Here is a 20667-nt window from a genome sequence, read left to right as displayed (position 1 = left end):
ATAATTTAGCGAAATGTGATCAATAAATAAATAAAATATACACGCTCTTTTATATGTAATATAAAAATGAATGTATGTTATATAAAATAAATATATTTATGCGGTAATAAAGGTTGTGAAAAAAATAGAACGGACATTTTTTTTATATTTTCGTTTGAAGTGTAAATGTGTTTTTGTATTTATAATTCTGCCAAACATCGCGGATTAATCTCTCGATTATCGTCGATACCTATATCTTTTAAAATGAAACCATAACTGAAAGATGTTGTTATAAAATTGACACCTAAAACCTCTTTTATAAGAACACTCCCATTCTCTGTTAACAATTTTGAAGGCTATATCTTCGTATGGCGGACCGGCAGAAAAACGTAGTACAGCGAAATCGGGTGTAGGAGCTTGTTTAAAAAATATTAAAATAATACATTACATTAATATGACATTTGAAATGGGCATAATTTTTAGTTATTCGAGGGATTTCTAGCATGATTGTAAATTGAAGCTCTGCAAAGGGTGGGCGAAAAAATTTAAAACCAATGGGCAGGTTGGCTTTTGGATTAAAACACGCCAATTGCAGTCCTAAGCCTTTTTGCTTTCAATTTTATTTTAGCAATAAATGCAGAGTTAATTTAATCAGTTATAAAAAAAACATGAATAAACTCGTATATATATTTATAAAAGGTGTCTAAATAAAAAGCAAAAAAAAAATTTCGAAAACAAACTCCCTTTTTTGCTTAAAAATACAGGTGAATCAAGATAGGTAAACCGGAAGTTAAAGACTCAAATTGGCGCCAATTTTTTTTTTGATAACCCTTAGAGATTTTTTTTTATCTACAATATGATATATTATACATTTTTTTATTATAAATAGTTTTTGAGATATAAGCATCTTAAAAATTTTACAGATTCCAAAGTGCCTCTTTTTTGCACTTTTGAACCCCTATATCTCGGGAACCAGATATGCTAGCGAGCTAAAATAAACGGCTTTCTCATTTTCTTAACTATCTAAATAATTCCAGAAATTTTTAACAATTTTAAAAGGGGTCGACCAAATCGTGATCGATTTGACGTGGAATGGCGGCCCAATGGGAAAATTTAGATATTTATATAGACTTTGGATTTTTTTTTTAAAAAAAATTGTTTTAAGTTACTAATCATAAGAAAATCTAACTTTCATTTGAGACTTCATGTTTTAAACATTTAGCGAAATTTAAAAAATAAATTATTCACAAATTAAAATGTAGATCTTTTTAAATCATTTCTTTCAATTAAAAAATACTTTTTATTGAATTAAAAACTTTCTTAGATGCTTATTTTTAAAAACTAAGAGTCTGTGAAACAAATACAAAAATAGATTATATTTTTTTGAAAAAAATATTCACCAAAAAGTCCAACTAATATTTTAATTTTCCTAACCCTTCAAACCATGCATAAGATAGTAAGACAATTACCGGATCGCTTATCTTGTCCTTCCTCGTAACAAGGATTCACGGAGTATTTGGGGGTGACTCCTTTATCAATGAGATCGGGATAGAAAATATTAAATTTATAGCCCTGAACTATTTTGGGCGGAGGGTTATCGAAATCGTAATGGGTTTGGTTGTATTTGTTCCATTCGAAGCCAGTGTGAACCCTGTTGAAAAATCTTGGTTTACGGGGTTTGTATTTGTCACGCCATAAATAGTCTTTTGGTGGGAGAGGGATTTGTGTGCTGAAATCTGAGGTTTTGTATCTATAATTGGAGAAAGAAGATAAATAATTATATATATCTGCTACTTTGATATGGTAACATATTTTTTAGATATAAAAGGATGTAGAATTAAATATGAATAATGCAAAATAAATTATTCAAAATTAAATATAGTGAATTTTATAAAATTACAAATAAACTATTGGAAACAATAATTAAATATTAGGTGCTTCCACTCGGAGTGTCAAACCTTTTGATATATGGGTTCGGATCATATAAAGATTCGGGTTAAGGTTTTAAAGTATTATAAAGATTAGGTTCAGTTTTTACAAAACCTTGGAGATTAATTATAATATAATTCTATAAATAAATTGTTATGTGTGGTAATGTGATAGAATATAATTTAATCCTTAAAATTCTCTTTCGACCAAATTTTGTGTACGGTTCAGGGGGATCAAAAAATATTAAGTTATATAGGTGTGATTTCCAATATTTCAATACCCTACTTACACTACCTATAAAAATACAAATATATCTTAACCAGAGTAAAAAATCTGAAGATCTGGCCCAAAATAAGCAAAAATCTTTGAAGATAAAAAAAATGAAAATTTTATTGAAATGATAACGAAATTTTCTTTTGAAATAAATGGTTTAAATTTCACTCATTAAATCGAATCTTTGAAGATTTTTAATTTTGAACAATAATCTCTGGTTTTAAAATATCTAAGAACAAGATAATACTATATATAACCTGGTTTCTGAAGCCTCCTCATCTTCACATTCTTCTTCATCAGCTAGGGCTATACCTTCACAAACTTGCTTTATCATCAGGTCCTCAATTGAATACTTTATTTTATTAATTTTAATATTGTAAAACAAATAATTTTTAAAATATAACTAGATACAGTTATATGACAAGGTTTTAGATATTTATACACCCTTAAAAAAATGTAACTGGATATAAATAATCAAATTAATCGTCTAAAATTTATGATATATCAAAAGTTATCAATTTAATTACCGTTCATTAACTTAAAATAAAATTTGCATTGCTTATTTTTAAAAAAGAATAAACTCTATTTAAGTAAATTTAATATTTGTAATATTATTTTAAAACAAACATAAAATAAAATTATATCGAATAATTGATAGATATGACTTAAAATATATCTAGATACAAATGCTTTTAATGAAAATGAATTTAGATAGATATAATTACAAACAACACCCCGGCTTCTCATTTGGGGAGCTTAAGGCTAATAAGTATATTGGTTTTTTTCATCCATCACAATTAACCAAAAGAAATTTACAGAACATTATGCTTATACAACTCAATAACAAACCCGTTTAATACTAAAAAGGGCATCCTATGACCATTTTTTGCGGTCTTTAGATGCAAGACACTAATTAATCTGTTCAAATATGTAGATAAAATCAAGTTTATTTAGCTTTCTCCAAAAGATTCGGATAAAAATGATTAGATATAAAATTATATCAGTGAATAAAGCTAAAAGTTCTAATCTTCCATTTTTTGTAAGCAAAGAAACGAAGGGCTTATTAATTATTGGAATTAAAATAGTAATTAGTTCGCGATATTCAGTGAAAAATATAATATTAAACTCGAAGGAATTCAAGAGTAATTAATATGAATCGCAAAATATGAGATATCTTATCGATTTTTTTTCGTTTTCATCAAATATTATATTCTTTTTATCTTTGAACCCCTTTAAAATTCGCCCTATTTTATTTTTTATCCAATGACCATTCCTTATATAGTAATCTATGTCCTTTTCTTATAGGATTTCAGAGATAACGTAAAAACTCCAAGGAGTACCAATACAAGCGTTTCGTCGACAGTTTTCCATTCCTTCTAAGAGACATCATAAACTTGAGTTCAAGGGTTCTAGGCGCCAAAAGAAAAATAAATTTAACTTTTTTTCGAGGATTCATTTATTCCTTCTCGTTTATCAAAATTTTTTTTATACTTCCATTTTAAAGGCAATATCTTGTCAATTTATATCAGTTTTAGAAAGCGAAATATAGTGAATTTTGTTGTGTGTAGGTAATAATATTTTATTAAAAATGATAACTTATCAATATGCTTATGAATACGTTGCTTATCATGTTTTATATCAATAAGTTCTTGGGATATAGCAGTCGCGTAACCAAAGAGAAGGGGGAATCGCAAATTTGCCTGTTCTGTAAATCATTTTAAGCTTATGAAAAATTTCTTCCTACATACTCCTCACCTCTAAAAAATGTATACAATATATCACAGCCAAAGTCCGACAATAAGTTGACTTAAGGATCTGTAATAAAATTTATGGGAAAAAAATCACCTAATACCCCCCCCCCCTTAACAAAATCTTGGACAGGCCTATGTTTTGGAGTGTAGGTAATAATAATTTAATATAAATGATATTAAGACTGCAATTAAATAAAACATAGAAATTTATAAATCAATTTTCAAATCTTTTACTTGTAAATTATGTAAGATGTATATGTATTTTATATGGAGTATAAAAAATTAATAAATGGGGGAAAAAATGGTGTTATTTTAAGTCAATATTTCTTTATGTACTCCAAACCCTGAACCTTTTTCGACAATAAGTTGACTTAAGGATCTGTAATAAAATTTATGGGAAAAAAATCACCTAATACCCCCCCCCCCTTAACAAAATCTTGGACAGGCCTATGTTTTGTAGTGTAGGTAATAATAATTTAATATAAATGATATTAAGACTGCAATTAAATAAAACATAGAAATTTATAAATCAATTTTCAAATCTTTTACTTGTAAATTATGTAAGATGTATATGTATTTTATATGGAGTATAAAAAATTAATAAATGGGGGAAAAATGGTGTTATTTTAAGTCAATATTTCTTTATGTACTCCAAACCCTGAACCTTTTTTTATGTAAATTATGTAAGATGTATATGTATTTTATATGGAGTATAAAAAATTAATAAATGGGGGAAAAAATGGTGTTATTTTAAGTCAATATTTCTTTATGTACTCCAAACCCTGAACCTTTTTTTAAGATTTAATTCCTGACCGTAGATCCTTTTTTTGCCTAAGTCTAAGTAAGGGTTCACATCCATGATCAAATATAAAAGTATAACAAAAAATGAAATGATAATTTGAAACAGTTGTACTTATATATATTTTTTTTATGAAAGATTTTAACTTTTCAGCATTTTTGTAATTCGACTTTGGTCAATAATTAATCATTTAATTCGCTGAGTTTTAATAAGAATTGTAGATAAAATCGGCATAATTATGAAAATGTTGGCTTACACATCCCTAATATTAAATTCTCAAATTTATATTTTCTTCTATACAATGTAAAATAAAAATTTTAAATAATCTATTCAGCATTAAAATAATTTGTAAATTCTTTTTATTTATTTGACACTCTCGTGCCTATGCTGGAATTCCTAACCTTCGAGCCGACTGAACTTTGTAACGTGGATGGCAAACATTCTGATAGTTTATCCAAGATTCTATGGAAGAGTGCTAAGTTTTTAACCTGGGGTTTTTATGTGACCCCACTCCATAGGCGTAGCCAGGATTTTCATAAGGGGGGGGGGGGGGGGAATTAAACAATTACTATGGTAATAATTTATTCCAAACAATTATAAGAAATTTATTTATAAAAAGTAAGTAGACATATAGTTGAATTACTCTATTATATAGAATTAGTTATAAAATACTAGGTAAAATTCCACTTTTACAGACATATTTGACAGTTAGAGAATATATTACAGTTAATAATTTAACAAATTTTACTAATCAATGCTCTTGATATTAAATATAGCAACAATTTGTATTCAATTATATTTCTTTCTCCTACTCCGATCTCTCCCAGCCGCATGAGCTCCTCCCACGCCATGGCTTCATCGGGATCTTGTACGGTTTCCACCACCGCTCCCCTCATCTGCTCCAGCGCCAGTTGTTCCTGTTCTCCGTTAACCTCCCGCCCCTTTGCACTCTCCTCTTCACCGACGTCAGATCTTCGGTCGCGCGTCGTTTGCACACTTGCCACCCGTTGCTCCTCCATCCTCGACTCCACCTGCTCCTCCAAACTCCCATACGGTTCTTCCCTTTGACCCGCTGTATTTTCCCCCGCGAGTTCGGATCTCCTCATCCGTACTCTTCTCGACGTCCGTGTTCTTCTCAATCTCCTTCCGCTACGCGCAGACTGAGCTCGTAGGTACCCTGGCCCTCCGCAATTGTAGCATGAGACGGAGTTGGATATTTGAGGATTACGAAGTACATCTAATTATAATTCCCAGATGCGCGGGATTACAGGGATTTGTTCAGTGGAGGGAACGACAACACTGGAGAAATGAAAGAATGCGATTCCCGTGGAGGGAGCAGAAGGCATGGAGGGGGCAAAGAACGAGATCGGGGAACGACATAAGGAATGTTCGGTGGATGGATCTGAGACGGTGCTACAATTGCGGAGAGCCAGGGCTTCTACGAGCTCAGTGTGCGCGTAGCGGAAGGAGATCGAGAAGAACACGGACGTCGAGAAGAGTACAGATGAGGAGATCTGAACTCGCGGGGGAAAATACAGCGGGTCAAAGGGAAGAACCGTATGGGAGTTTGGAGGAGCAGGTGGAGTCGAGGATGGAGGAGCAACGGGTGGCAAGTGTGCAAACGACGCGCGACCGAAGATCTGACGTCGGAGAAGAGGAGAGTGCAAAGGGGCGGGAGGTTAACGGAGAACAGGAACAACTGGCGCTGGAGCAGATGAGGGGAGCGGTGGTGGAAACCGTACAAGATCCCGATGAAGCCATGGCGTGGGAGGAGCTCATGCGGCTGGGAGAGATCGGAGTAGGAGAAAGAAATGGAATGACCATGGAGGACTGGGAGCTGGAGCACCTGTTGGAGTTCATCCTGTCGGAGGATGAGGATGACGGCGACTCTGGTTTCATGTAGAGGGAGAGGTGTGATGTGGGGCTGGTCATTGAGAAGGAGTTATTATAGTTGGTTATTTTAAAATAGGATTAGTATAATTTAATATATGATTGTTATTATTATTCATTCAATTTAGATATTATATTATTTCGCGAATAGATTATTATTAGACTTTGACGGAATATTATTATTATTATTGTTATTATTATTCTTTTAATTTCGATATTATATTATTTCGCGAATAGATTATTATTAGATTTTGATGGCATATTATTATTATTATTGTTATTTATTATTATTTTTTTAAATTTTGTGTAGTGAATATAAAGAAAAAAAAATAATAAAAAGTTAGTTATCGGGTTTTGGAAAATTTTTTCGTTGTTGGTTTTTGGAAGAAAATTGGTTGTTAATTTTTTTTTTGTTGTTTTGGAGAAATTTAGTTATTAAAAAAGAAAAAATTGGAGTGTGTTTTTTAAAAAAAAAGAAGAATTTCAAGTAAAAAAAAACAATAAATATATTTGTTTGTAAAGATTAAAATAAAAATAAAATAAGTGCAACCGAACCATTTCATCAGAACTATTTCTATTACTAGTAGAAATATAAAAAATATGAATAACGGTGATAAACGTCTTATTTTTAATTCCATAGTAGGAATAGTGATTTTTATTGCTCATATTCACAAATATTCATATAAATAATAATGTAATATTCGCTTAAATCCCGGAGGTAACACTTTAATTAGGATTCTTTTTTATATTAAATAACATGATTTATAAATTATTCTAAAATTTCTCAATCGTTTGTTTAATTTATAAAAGTATTTTTATTAATAACTACCCATATAGGAGAATCCAAATTAAAATGTTACCTCAGAGATTTATGCGCATATTACATTATAAATTAAATGCTCATTTGTGAATATGATACAATATTAATGACGACTCCTACCATGAGATTAAAAATCTCTTCTCTTCTTTACGAAATTACATACGATTTATAACGTAATCTATGATTTTCCAATCTTTTATGTTTATTTGTAAAGAGTAGATATATGTAAAGGAGAACCCAAATTAAAATGTTACCTCGGGGATTTATGAGTATATCACATATTGTTCATATGCTTACATGTGAATATGAGACTATATCAATAACTACTCTTACTATGGAATAGTAAAAAGCAATGAGATTAATTTTATATTATAAGCCATGAATTCGATTTTCCTAATTTTACTTTTTGAAGTAGTGTATTTGGAAGGTAATTGTTGTAATTGTGGTAATATTCAAATTTACTAGATTAAGAAAAACAACAGACAGGCAAATTACTTTTAAACAAAATTACGAAGCCGAAAGATATTCAAATCTACTCAAGAAAAAAAAATTAAATCTCGATACAAATTGAGACTATGCAAATGTTGATTAAAGAAAAAGGATATATAATGGAGAAATTATGATGCGAAAAAGGATGATCATAAGATTATTATTTTTAACTTAAATTTACTTTTTTATTTTTTTCTTTTCTTTTCTTTTCTTTTAATTAATTTTAATTTTCTTTTATTTTGATTATGTTTTTCACTTTGTATTTAATTATATTGATTATTATTTAATAAATGATTCAACTATAATTTTAGTATATATTTCTTTTTATATTTAGGTTTTGTTCTCACAAACAAAATCTTTCATTGTGACAGTAATAATAAAATATAATTCAATATTAAGAAAAAATGAATTTATCAATAATAAAATATATTTACCATAATATTGCTAATTTTGATATATATATAAATAAACATAATTATATTTGATCATAAATAATATTCAATTAATATTATATATGAAATTGTATATTTATATTTTATGTTTATATTAATGTGTTTTATATTTTAGATATTGAATAAAAACTAAAATCTCATTTTTTTGTAATTTTTATTCTTCTGAAAGGTAGTGCGACTTTTGGCAATTGCCTCTTATCGTTTTATTAAATAAATGTATACTTTTGCGCTTTTTCGATATTCCCTTTTCAGAATCGGAACTGTATTCCTGAGAATAATTCTAATTCTAATCTTAGTGATTTATCAGATGAGGAAATTCTTGCTTCAAGACAAACAGATGTTGATTCCATAGGCATTTTGTCAGTTTTTATATGTATCCTTATATGACTCTGATAATGATGAGCAATCAAATATGACTCTGAAATATCATAGAAAAATCATATGGAAATTATCTTCAACCAATTAGCTTACAACAATTCCTAAATGGAAAACAACATAACACAGAAAAGATCATGAACCCTTTCTTATTACATTAAATTTCTGGATAAAATTATTGATATTATAATATAATTAATCTAACTTATAATTCTCCTCTAAATATGAATATAAATGAGCTGGATAAATATAAAAATATCGGAATTCTTTTTTACATGTCTATCATAAAACTCCCAAGATCTTGACTTATTGATCAGTATATATAAGGCAATCATCAGTAGCTAATGTTATGTGTCAAAAAAGATTGAATCAAATAAAAGTCTCATTCCATTTTAATGATAACTCTACACCTACACCAGAATCAACAGAAATTGACCCTTTATATAAAATAAAGCATCTCAAGATTTCCGATTTTTTTTTGAAAGGAATTCTAATGAAAGACAAGCTATTTGTCTACAAACAAGTAATTCCCTATAAAGCCACTTGCAAAAGCCATACAACCCGTAAAAAAATGGAGATAAAGGGCATTCTTTTTATGCAGCGATGAAGAACAGTATATAATTATATACCTAGGTAAAATATAAAAGGTTCAAGGATTTCCTGATATTGGAGCTATCGGAAATTTAGTAATTCAAGACTTTGGAAATTTTTTTTAAATATATCTAAATTTATAAATTTTATATTGAATTTTTTATGTAAAATAAAAATATTTGATTTATTGAAACTAAACGATATATAAACGACATATAACATATGTCTTTTATTTTGAGTAATTATAAAGATTAATATCTATATTTAAATAAATTCGGGCCGGGCTGGGTCGGTAAATTTTTTTTAAAAAAATTTTGGGTTCGAGCCTGGGCGGCAAAACTCTAAAAAAAATTTTGGGTTCGAGCCTGGGCGGCAAAACTCTAAAAAAAATTTCGGGCCGGGCCGGGCTTGAAAAATTAGGCCCGATGCAGATCACTAATTGGCTCTGTGGGATAGAACTTCAAGTCGTACTTGCCCAATAGTGAATATAGTGTATTGCAAGAGTGAGAGCTAATCAAATACACATCAGTTTCCAATAGAAAAAGAATTCAAAAAGATGAGGCGTGGATCTTTTATTGAGAAGAGGGCAACAGTAAATAGTATAAAATTATATATCACTAAATGGCATTAAATAAGTCTATAATAATCCTAAGTACGTACATAGGTAGTTATCCTGTCGAAGATTGTGAGTGGTTAAGAAAGGAACGGCGGAAAATTAAAATTCCATGTCCAGCAGCGATTGGTGTCACCGTATAGTATTTCATATACTTGATATGATGCTTCTAAATTCTTGGTTATTGTAGGCAAGATTATGTACCTCTAAAATTCCCATTAGAAGATCAAATGTCATTATTAAATTAATTTTAATAGTAGGGGTACTCTGCACGTCGAATTAGGGTTCAGGAATTTAAAACTCTATTTAGCGAAAGTTTTGATAAAAGGAACTTAATCGAAATCGATTTTCTGAAAGAAGTCTGAACTCGCCCGAGTTCATATAACCCCGGGTTCAATGGGTTGCACATAACTCGATTTCTGTATGACCTTGGTCTGTGGTCTCAAAATGAACAACCAAACAATTTTTCACTACCATTTCTGCAAATGCAATAAAAATTTCAACCCTTGCACAAAAACGAGAGTCGATTGGTGCCAAATATAAAGAAAAATGTAGCAAGGGGCAGAGATGTCTTATTCCGCAAAGCTAATTGGCCAAAGTATAGTATAAAGGCGCGGTGCAAAAAACCTGGATGTAAATTGAATACTCAAATGATTCGCACCAAATGTTGCGTTTCTTTATATTTCACTTCTAAAAAAAGATTGATTTAAATCATTTCATGAAAATTAATATAAAATTATAATATTATATCATTTATCAAGTAATAAAATTTTATACAACTTTCTTTTATAATAAGTTTGAATATTATACTTTTTACACGCATTTTTTGTGCTTAAAACACACAAATTGAAAATATTTTGAGCGCTTTTTGGAATTTTATTTTATTTAAGTTATAGTAAGACTAGTTAAAGGTGAATGTATTTTTATAAATTATGTCATATATTTATATGATGCGCAATCGAGGGTAAATTATTTTTTTAAAAAGCAAATTTTCAGTGAAAACATGCATTGCGTGATTTTCGATTTTGATTCTATCTTTGGATCTGAGCACTCCAAAGTTAGCATAAATAACTATCATGCCAAGTTTCATTTTTTTTAGGGATGGTCGTTCGAAAATCTCGTTTTTTGGTGAATTTGACATGGAATAACCCATATGCAATCAAAAATCTAGCAAGGGATAAATTTTGAAGCAATTTTTAAGCAAATGGACTAAAAAATATAAATAATTCCATAAACTAAATTTACAAGTCACATTGAATCAAATAAGTATCAGTTCGTAATCACCGCTTTACTCAATATAAATAAACTCTTTATATTTTAACTATTATAATAATTCCAAACATATTTTAAATAATCAAGACTTCTCTACTATAGAGTGATGGCTGAAAATTAGTTAATTCTGTTTAATTTTTAGGCGCGTGCCAAAAGTTCAAGCATTGTGATAGGGGTTAATTTATTTATGCTTTTTCAAAATTGAGCTATATTTTCATATAATTTTGCTAAAAATAGAGCAATTACCCAACTTCTATATTATATTTTTTGTCTTAAATTAACCTTGGAGGATCCCGTATGTTGATAACACTTTCTGGAATATTCTATCCTCTTGATTTCTTCGTCTTGCTGGGAAATAACGACCCCCTTTTCTATATATTTTTCGGGTATAAGTTCTGGACTATATCTGCCCTCTTCGTAAGCCAAATAACTTGCTTCAATTTCATTCTCCTCACTAAATTATTTTTTTAAAGAAATTTCAACATTTTTTTTATTTATTAATCTGTCCTTTACTCATTTTCCTTGTGTACTTACATTTATCCCTAATTTCTTTTTACCTTTTAAGGTTGGTGATCAAAGACGATTGGTCATTAGATAGCAATTGACTAAACAACGACCAATGTACCTCAACCTCATATCCAATGACCTTTTTAATACTAATTTTCACTCAGTCAAAAAGGTTGGTGGTAACAGAAAAAAAGTGGTCCCTACGGGAATCCAATTTACGACCTGCTCCACTCATCCCAAATTTCTAAACTCCGAGCCAAAACTTCCATTAAAAAAAACAATACATCATCAATCAGCCTGAAAAATTTTCAAAAAATATATATATTATTTCTAGGCTGACCAAACGTCTTCGATCACTAGCTTCCTTTTTTACCCCTGTTTTTAAACCCCCTCCCCAGACATAAAACTATATTTGATCTAAAGACTTTTTTAGCAAATAAAAATCTATATATATATATATATATATACCTCTCTTCATTTTGTTCCTTTTCATCTCCAATTCGCTCACCTAATGTCTCTGTTTCCACCAATATATTAGAACTTGTATCGAGATGTATTTGGCTATTTTCATCATTGATTACATCTCCTTCCATTTTAGATTGCGCCAATTCTTCCAACGGGATAGGGAACAAGTTATTTTCTTGAGTGGTAAGAACACCCTGCTCCTTTTTAAACTGATACAATTTTTGTCGGAGTAAATCTTGGTGTTTTTCTCTCAACCTAGCTTTTGCCATGTAAGCTTTTAGCTGTTTCAGTAAAGATTCCCAATATCCTATATCAATGTTTTCTTGAGTCTGGTGTTTAATAAAATGAAGTGATGGTAAAAAAAAATTTCTTTCCACATTATAATTATTATTAAAAAAACGATGCATTTTCCTTAGTTAGTTTTAATTATTCTAATTTGGCAATCAAAGACATCAAAAAAAATTTATAGAAATACCTGAATTTTTTCAGTAATTTGGTTTGCCAACAACTCTAGTTGAGTATACGTTTTCCCTTTAAATATCTTGAGTACATCATCTCTAACACATTTGTTAATTCCTTCTCTCCTGTGAGAATAATATTCTGTAAATAAACGAGACAGACATTAAATAATTTATAACTAGCAAAATTAAAAAAAAAAATTTTTAAATTAATTTTGGTAAATTTAGGAATTTATTTTCTTTTATAAAAATTAGAGACGTATAGACCCAGAACCTAGCCAAAAAAATGGTACAAAATCCAAGTCTAGCCTAAATATTTAAAAATTAAAAGTCCAGGCCAAGTTGAATTAGTCAGTTGGAAAATCATATAATAGATTAACCAATTTTATTAAGGTCAATATTTTACAATGTCTCTTTAAAAACAATTTTCAAAACTATTCATAAAAATTTTTTAAGAATTTTGAGTTGGCCCCAAAAAATTAACAATAAAAATCTTGTACAGACCAAATATTTTAAAAAGAAGTGTTCAAGTTTAAAAATATTTACCTCCCAAATATGAAATTTTAACCTCTACTACTACAGGCCCCAGGTAATAAGGGGTCTAAAATTTGATTTCATAATATTATAGTAAAGTTTTAAAAGACTTTAATGATGCTGAAAATAAAGAAATTACAAATATGATAATGAACATGATTATAAAAAAATATATAGAATTGAAATAGGATGTTTCTGGTGATAACACTTTAGAAGAGGAAACAAGATGCTGAAATTACAAAATACATTTGTGTTATAAGTGTAATAACTAAAGAATATTTAAAATGTCAATTTATAAAATTTTATTTTTAGGGTAGAGTTAAAATATTAATGATCTTAAATCACGACTGTACCATAACCAAGTTCAACACATATTGGATGAGTCCCATTAGATTAGTCATATGCTGGAACATCTATAACAACATAAAACAATTTACTCATAAATTAAAAGTTAACATTCAAGTCTCATTCGACAACTTTAACTAAAATTGTTCCTACCACGCAAGATAATAAATGCACCAGGGGCGGACTGGCCATAAGACCCGGTGGGCATTTTGCCCACGAGGCCGCGAGAAAATGTCGATTTTGAGGCCGATCGGAGGAAAATATAAAAAAAGAGGCCGATTAGAAAAAAAATAATATTATTATGTCCATAATATTTTCTCTTATCATTTATTTATTTTTAATATCGCATTCCTTGAGAATTATCATGTAATTTACTATATTTGAATGCATAAAATATTAATAACATCGCTTGACGCTATACATCATTATCGCGTGCTGTTTTTTTCGAATGAAGTGAATCGCTTCCTTTTGAGCTTGACTACGAGTAGAGGGTAAATTAAGTTTTAATTAATTTATTATATTATATTTTTATACATTAATTTATTGTAGAAATAATATAGCAAACTTTTGTTATTGTATTGTTCTTAATTAAAGAAAGGAAATCAAATAAAACCCAGGTATAATAATAATTTTAATAAATAAATTTTTGATCAATTTGATTTTCTAAAGTTTCTTATAATATTAATTTATTGTTATTTTATTATATTATTACTAACTAAGCTTAACTCAACGAACACAGATTGTTAAAATCTCACCTAATATTTGGATTGCAACAATTTACTAATCATTTGCAAACAAATCTAATTTAATATTTATTTAGCTATTTTTTGAAATGTATGTAAAATTGTGTTGTCCTGATTACGTGGATCTGGTGGTAGATTTTTAATCAATAAAGATTTGTTTTGAATTATTGTGAAAAATCGTGATTTTATTATTGTGAAACAAGGAAAACCTCCCATTCACATCTACCTGAAACAACTACATTATCTGCAACATCTTCTTTTATTATTGCATCAGTTCAATCATTGCCACGCCCACCTATAACTATATTACCAACCATTACAGCAGATAAATCATTCACACACCCTGAAAATACATTATCTACAATTACAGCAATTCCATCTTTATTATCCTCACACTTGTCAGAAGCAACTACATCAATACTGCCTTTAGATATTTCACAAAGTGGATTATCAGAATTGGATATGCATAAACATGAAAATTTAAAGCTGCAATTAACAGCTACTATACCACAAAAACTTGCATTCTTAATGCAACATCCTATACAACCAATAAATAGTAAATATGATAAATTATATTATCTAATGGTAATGAATGAAAAAATACCTAGAAAATGGATTACAATAGAACTAATGTGCAATAAAGCCAAAGCTGTGTACTGCTCAATCTGCCTGGCATTTGCAGTATGTGAAAACACTTTTACAACAGGCTCAACAAATTTTCGTCATATGCATTCAGTAATTAAAATACATGAAACAAAAGTACATATTAGTGCTGTCGAGGCCTACCTCAGATCATCAAAAAATAAGTCATTTGATAATTCAATTAGTATTAAAATATTAAATAAAAAAAATCGACAAATTTATAGCAATGTCCACATAATAAAACAAATATTTGAAATAATAAAGTTTTTAGGCAAACAAAACTTACCCTATAGAGGATCAAATGTTACTGAAACACTTAGCCACTTTGTAAATGAAAATTTGAATCATGGGAATTTCCTGGAAATGATTCGTATTATATCAAAAAATGATCAAATATTAAGAGATCATTTAGAGAAGGCTATTTTAAAGAGCAAACGTAGAAAAGAAAAGTTTAAACTCTCTGAAAAATCAAAGGGAAGAGGTTCTCTCATAACCTTGTTGTCGAAAACAACTGTTAACAAAGTTATAGATGTTGTTCTTGATCAGATCAGGAATTTAATAAAAAAGGAGATTGGTAACAAACGTTTTAGTTTGCAAATGGATAGTACTCAAGACATTAGTGTTTATGATCAAGCAACTATTTGCCTACGGTATATATATAATGGCAAAATAACAGAAAGGCTTTTTCACTTACAAAAGTTACAAACTCTTCTGGAAAAGGATTTTTTGATATCTTGAGTGAATGATTTTTAAAACATGGAATTCAAATGAGAAATATAATTGGAGAATTATTTGATGGTGCGGCAAATATGCGGGGTGAATTAGTTGGGTTGCTAGCTCTTATTAGACAAGAGGCTCCAAGTAGTTTGTATATTTGGTGTTATAATCACATATTAAATCTATGTATATGTGTTTCATGCCATAATGTTGAAGGCAAAAATTTATTTGGATTGTTGAACAGACTAGCAACTTTTTTTGGGGAATCATATAAAAGGATGGATGCTTGGGTGAAACAGAATAACTCATCTGACCAAAATAAGTTGAGAAGACTTCAAAAAATAGGAGAGACAAGGTGGTGGCCACATGAAAAATCCCTTAGATGGATATATGGCAAAGAGAGCCTACTTCCAATAACGATAAGTGTCTTACAATTTATAATTGATAATAAGTCATTTGAGGCAAAACCCTCACCAGAAGCACAGTCTTTGATTGATAATTTATGTAAATTTAAGACTATAAATACTTCTATAATATATTTAGAAATTTTTGAAATAATGAGGCCATTGTCATTATATCTTCAAACTAAGAATTTAGATATTTTATCAGCGTGGAAATGATAGAAGATGCCAAGTTTTCTGTGCCATCTATAACTATTACTTCAATTGAAAATAAAACAACAAAAATGGCTTCTAATTTAAATGGAACACTTTCATATTTAAAGCTCCCAGAGAGTATCTGGGTACAAACTGCTCTGTCAAAAAATCGAATAGGACGAGTGAAGAGAATATATAGTGACGAAGGCCAAGATGAACGTCCTCAAGAATCGATTGACTTTCATAGGGTCGAAGTATTTCGTCCTATAATTGATCAAATTATAAACAGCTTGTCGGAACGGTTTTCTGCAAATAAAGAGCTTATTTTGAATGTGCAATATTTGCATCCAATGCATTTTGAGGGTATAAATAGTAAAGGTATTTCTGAAAAGGCCTTAGAAAAACTGGCACAATTGGCAAATATATCGAGTGTTAAATTACGTAACGAATTGTGTTCATTTGCCAGTGTATTCAAAGATTTAGTGGAAGAATTAAATGAAACGGACAATGATATCGTATGTGCAAGTGAGGATTCATATGAAGAAGATGGAATATTACAAAATGATATTAACTCAAAATGTGATAATAGATGTAACAAGTGTTTAATATGTGTGTACGAAATTATTAAAAGATACAATATGCATACAAGTGCTTACACTAATTTATTTTTAGCATATGAATACATTTTAACTTTATCATTTACGCAAGTCAATTGTGAGAGAACATTTAGTAAATTAAAAATTATAAAAAATGGGCTGAGACCAAATATAGGACAAGAAAAATTAGAAGCATTTTTAATGATGTCAGTTGAACGGGAACTTTTAGCGCAGATTGAACTAAAAGATATTCTTGTTTATTTGTGCAAAGGTTCAAAGTTAATGAGAGATTTATTAACTTAAAAATTTATATTAATTCTTTTATTTAAATCTTATTTATATCTATTTACAATATGATCGGCGGTAGCAATTTTATTTTCTGTGCAATATTGTATAATTGCAATAATTTTTTATGTGAAATTAATTGATTTTATATATTGAGTATTATGTATTATTTTATAATTAACATGTGATGTATGATTTAATTTTAGTGCATTATTGTTTTATATCTAATATAAAATATATGTGCAATAAATATGATCTTAGATGTGCAATTTTATGAAATAAAATATATATGAGTATCATGTCATTATTCTTTTTTTTTTAAATGTACATCGTTTGTAACTATTTTCAAAAATAAGAAGTTATAAAAATCATATAATTCAGAAGCCATTTAAGGGACCCCGGCCAAAGGCCAGGCAAAACAAAATTAGGAGTATGGGGGCGAAGCCCCCATAAAAATGAGGCCGCTATAAAAAAAATGCCCACGAGGCCGTAGCGTCGCCAGTCCGCCCCTGAACTGCACATATATATATGCCTATAAAAAATATACAATCTGAAATTGATTGCTTATAAATATAGGATAATATATTAAAATATATATAATATTATAACAAAAAAATAATATGCAAAAACTAATTCTAATTAGAAAAAGGCATGTGTAAAAGTCCTATCAATTCAATGTGGTTTTATATTTTTCATAAATTTTTAAACAAGGATGGCAAAAGCTTATGATTTATTTCTGTTGCAAGAAAACTGTCAAAAAAATGGTTTAAAAGCACTATTTATAACCCAAAACTAGTTCTGTAAACATAACTTTAATAATAATGTGTTGCTTTTCTTGTTAATATGCAAAAAAAGAATAGTCTGGCAAAATTGAATTAGTTGGAGAAATATTCTCTCACTCAGTCAGATTGAATCTTGATTTTAAATTTTAATTTAGATTGGACCTTTCCAAATTTTAAATTATTTTTGTAAATATTATTTTATAGAATAACACCAGAATTTTATATTTTTTCTTTAAGTGCTTAGGATTTTTCCACTTTCATTAAAATATCATACATATATAAAGAGTTCAATATTAGAAAAATCAGAGTAGATAATATTTGGATCTTTGAAGAATAAAATAGGCTGATTGGTCAAACTATTTTTCTTTGGTTGGACTTGAAATATTGGTCTAATGCAGAACTGGGATTTTAATGATTATCTATTGTAATATTTATTAATTCTCAAAAGTAAGCTGTAATAGGTTATCATTGAGATAAATATAATTGCTAATTTAACCCTAATACTGGATAAAATGATGTCTGGTATAGAAATTTTAAAAAAATTTTTCTTTTTTAATATGATATTCTTGCTATGCCACTGAAAATTATATATATAAGCAAATTAATATAGGAACTAACCATCTTTTTCAGCAGCTACAATTTGTTTTAATTTATCCAATTCATCTTCTACAATAACAGTTATATCTTTCCAATAATCTACATTCTGACCTTGTTCTAATTCAATATACACCTTTATATAGATTTAGATATAGATAAAACATTAAATTTACTTTTATATCTTCTAAAAGGTCCTCTAAATCTGACAAGTTCAAACCATTTAAATAGGTATATGGTTCATGCATTTCCAAATTTAAATCTTCACTAGTATTGCTGATATATTTAGCTAATAGATCAATAGGTTTAGCTCTATTATCAGATATACGTATTTCTGATCTTTAAATATATAAAAACTTTGTTTTAAAAAAAATTTCAAAAAATTTGTAGTGATAAAAAGAACTGGTAAATTATAAACATTTTAACATAAATCAAGTAATGGGTATTATATTTCATATTTATACCTTAATAAAGCTTGTTCTAAGTGAAATTTGTCTTCTTGTTTTTCCCATTCTTTAAATTGAGCTGCTTCTTTTTCTCTCTGTATCAATTCTACTTCATAGTCTCTAGATTCCTTTTCTTTTTCATAGAGCCATCTCCTTTTTTTAACCTTTTCAAGTTCCAATTTATTCTCCTCCAATTTTCTACTATTTATTTCTAAAAGTTTTGATTCTGGAACATTGTCAATGCCTATAATTTTTGAGGATATATAAATATATATATAATTATAAATAAATTCTGACCTTCTTTTTGAAATTTTTTTCGCCATATAAATGGTCTATGCAAATTAGAATCTCCAAAAGGATTATCTACATTTGTATATGATAAATGTTCATCATCCCATCCCAACTTTTCCTTCTTCTTCTTGTCCTTTTCTAATTTCTTTGCTAAACGTCTAGCCCTTTTTTCCTCTGGAGTTTCTAATGCTTTTAATAAGGATTTTTGCCTGGCATTCTCTAGCAACTTATCACTATTAGCATATTAGACAAATAAAAATATTTAAAAACTCACTTCAAGTCCATAAGAATCTACGAGTTTTACTAAAAATAAAAGATTGGCAAGTCAGAAGTTACGTGAGAATAACTTGTCAATAGACATGATACAACTAAATTAAATTAATTTCTTTATCATTTGTTTATTTTTTAATCAATCATTTACATAATATTTTTTATATAAATTATATAAAAAATTGGAAAATCAGGTGCTTCTTAAAGCTATTATAACTCTCATGAGATCGACGCTAGACCTTTCTCTCTATTCCAAATATAAAAAATTTGATATAATATAAAAACAATAGACCAAATTTAGTACCAGAGGATAAAAACTAATTTATTGTAACTTTTTTAATCTCACCATTATCTTATTTTGGTATTGTATTTTAAAAAGACGTCATAAATCTATATGAGAAATTTAGATATACTGGTACTAAAAACTAAATTATAAGAGTATCAATGCTACTAGCAAAATCATAGTTGCATATTTACATTTGAACATTATATTAGGCTAACCTGCAATGGTATTTCAGCCGTTTGGATTAGAGCGATTATGTATTCGATTTCTAGACGAGAGTTAGGCTTTACTTATTAGGTTAAGCTTTGCAATTAGTTCTTTTAAATTTGATAAAAAGACATAGTGGCAGGCCAAGATGAAAACTATATAATTTTATATAAGATATAAAAAAAAGATTAATTTTACATTATATTACAAACATGTCAAAATTATAAAGTTTATATAATATTATAAAATAATATAAATTTGATTATAAAATAAAATGAAATGAAATAAGTTAGTAAGATTCTGGATATATTTTATAAAAGATTTTATTTAGAAATCACGATATATTTATAAAAGATCATATGTAAAAATCGTGATATATTTATAAAGGTTTAAATGTAGAAATCAGGATATATTTTTAAGAGGTTCAAATATTATAATCATTTTAATATATATTTTTATTAAATATTTTAATATTATTTTAATTTTATCTCAATTTCATATTGAGATTTTATTAATATTGGTTAACTTTATTTAAAAGAAAATATTATTTTATTTTTCATTTCACAAATTTCTCATCTATGGCCAGCGTCTACATGAACGGGAGGGGTAAGAACAGTTTGCATCCTATTTTTTTTAGGGGGTAGGGGGTAAGCTGCTAATGGAGGTAGGATAA

At 28.6% G+C, this 20667-nt stretch overlaps 1 protein-coding gene across 1 annotated transcript; it reads right to left on the bottom strand.

The window, feature by feature from the left end:
* Positions 1-25: 25 nt before the first annotated feature.
* On the bottom strand, positions 26-19559 carry LOC135930439 (splicing factor Cactin-like). The gene is made up of 11 exons (XM_065467235.1): positions 19509-19559; positions 19241-19467; positions 18962-19187; positions 18674-18836; positions 18522-18633; positions 12681-12805; positions 12209-12534; positions 11516-11687; positions 2439-2533; positions 1449-1729; positions 26-395 (listed from the first exon to the last, which is right to left on the bottom strand). Exons 1-11 carry the CDS (start codon positions 19517-19519, stop codon positions 217-219), a joined length of 1917 nt encoding a protein of 638 aa, XP_065323307.1. The 5' UTR covers positions 19520-19559; the 3' UTR covers positions 26-216.
* Positions 19560-20667: the final 1108 nt, after the last annotated feature.

This window comes from Gordionus sp. m RMFG-2023, chromosome 5 (genome assembly GCF_954871325.1).
Source record: "Gordionus sp. m RMFG-2023 chromosome 5, tfGorSpeb1-WG-v2, whole genome shotgun sequence".
Lineage (NCBI taxonomy): Eukaryota > Metazoa > Nematomorpha > Gordioida > Chordodea > Parachordodidae > Gordionus > Gordionus sp. m RMFG-2023.
The sequence above is the reverse complement of the archived record's forward strand: the minus strand, read 5'-3'. Positions and strand labels throughout refer to the sequence as shown.

Excerpts from the sequence above, each read along its gene's own strand:
- LOC135930439 (XM_065467235.1), bottom strand. Across the intron at positions 12,806-18,521 it reads TGTAGCTGCTGAAAAAGATG|AATATTATTCTCACAGGAGA; the intron begins GTTAGTTCCTAT and ends GTTTATTTACAG. Across the intron at positions 2,534-11,515 it reads AACATACGGGATCCTCCAAG|TATTCAATTGAGGACCTGAT; the intron begins GTTAATTTAAGA and ends AATAAAATAAAG.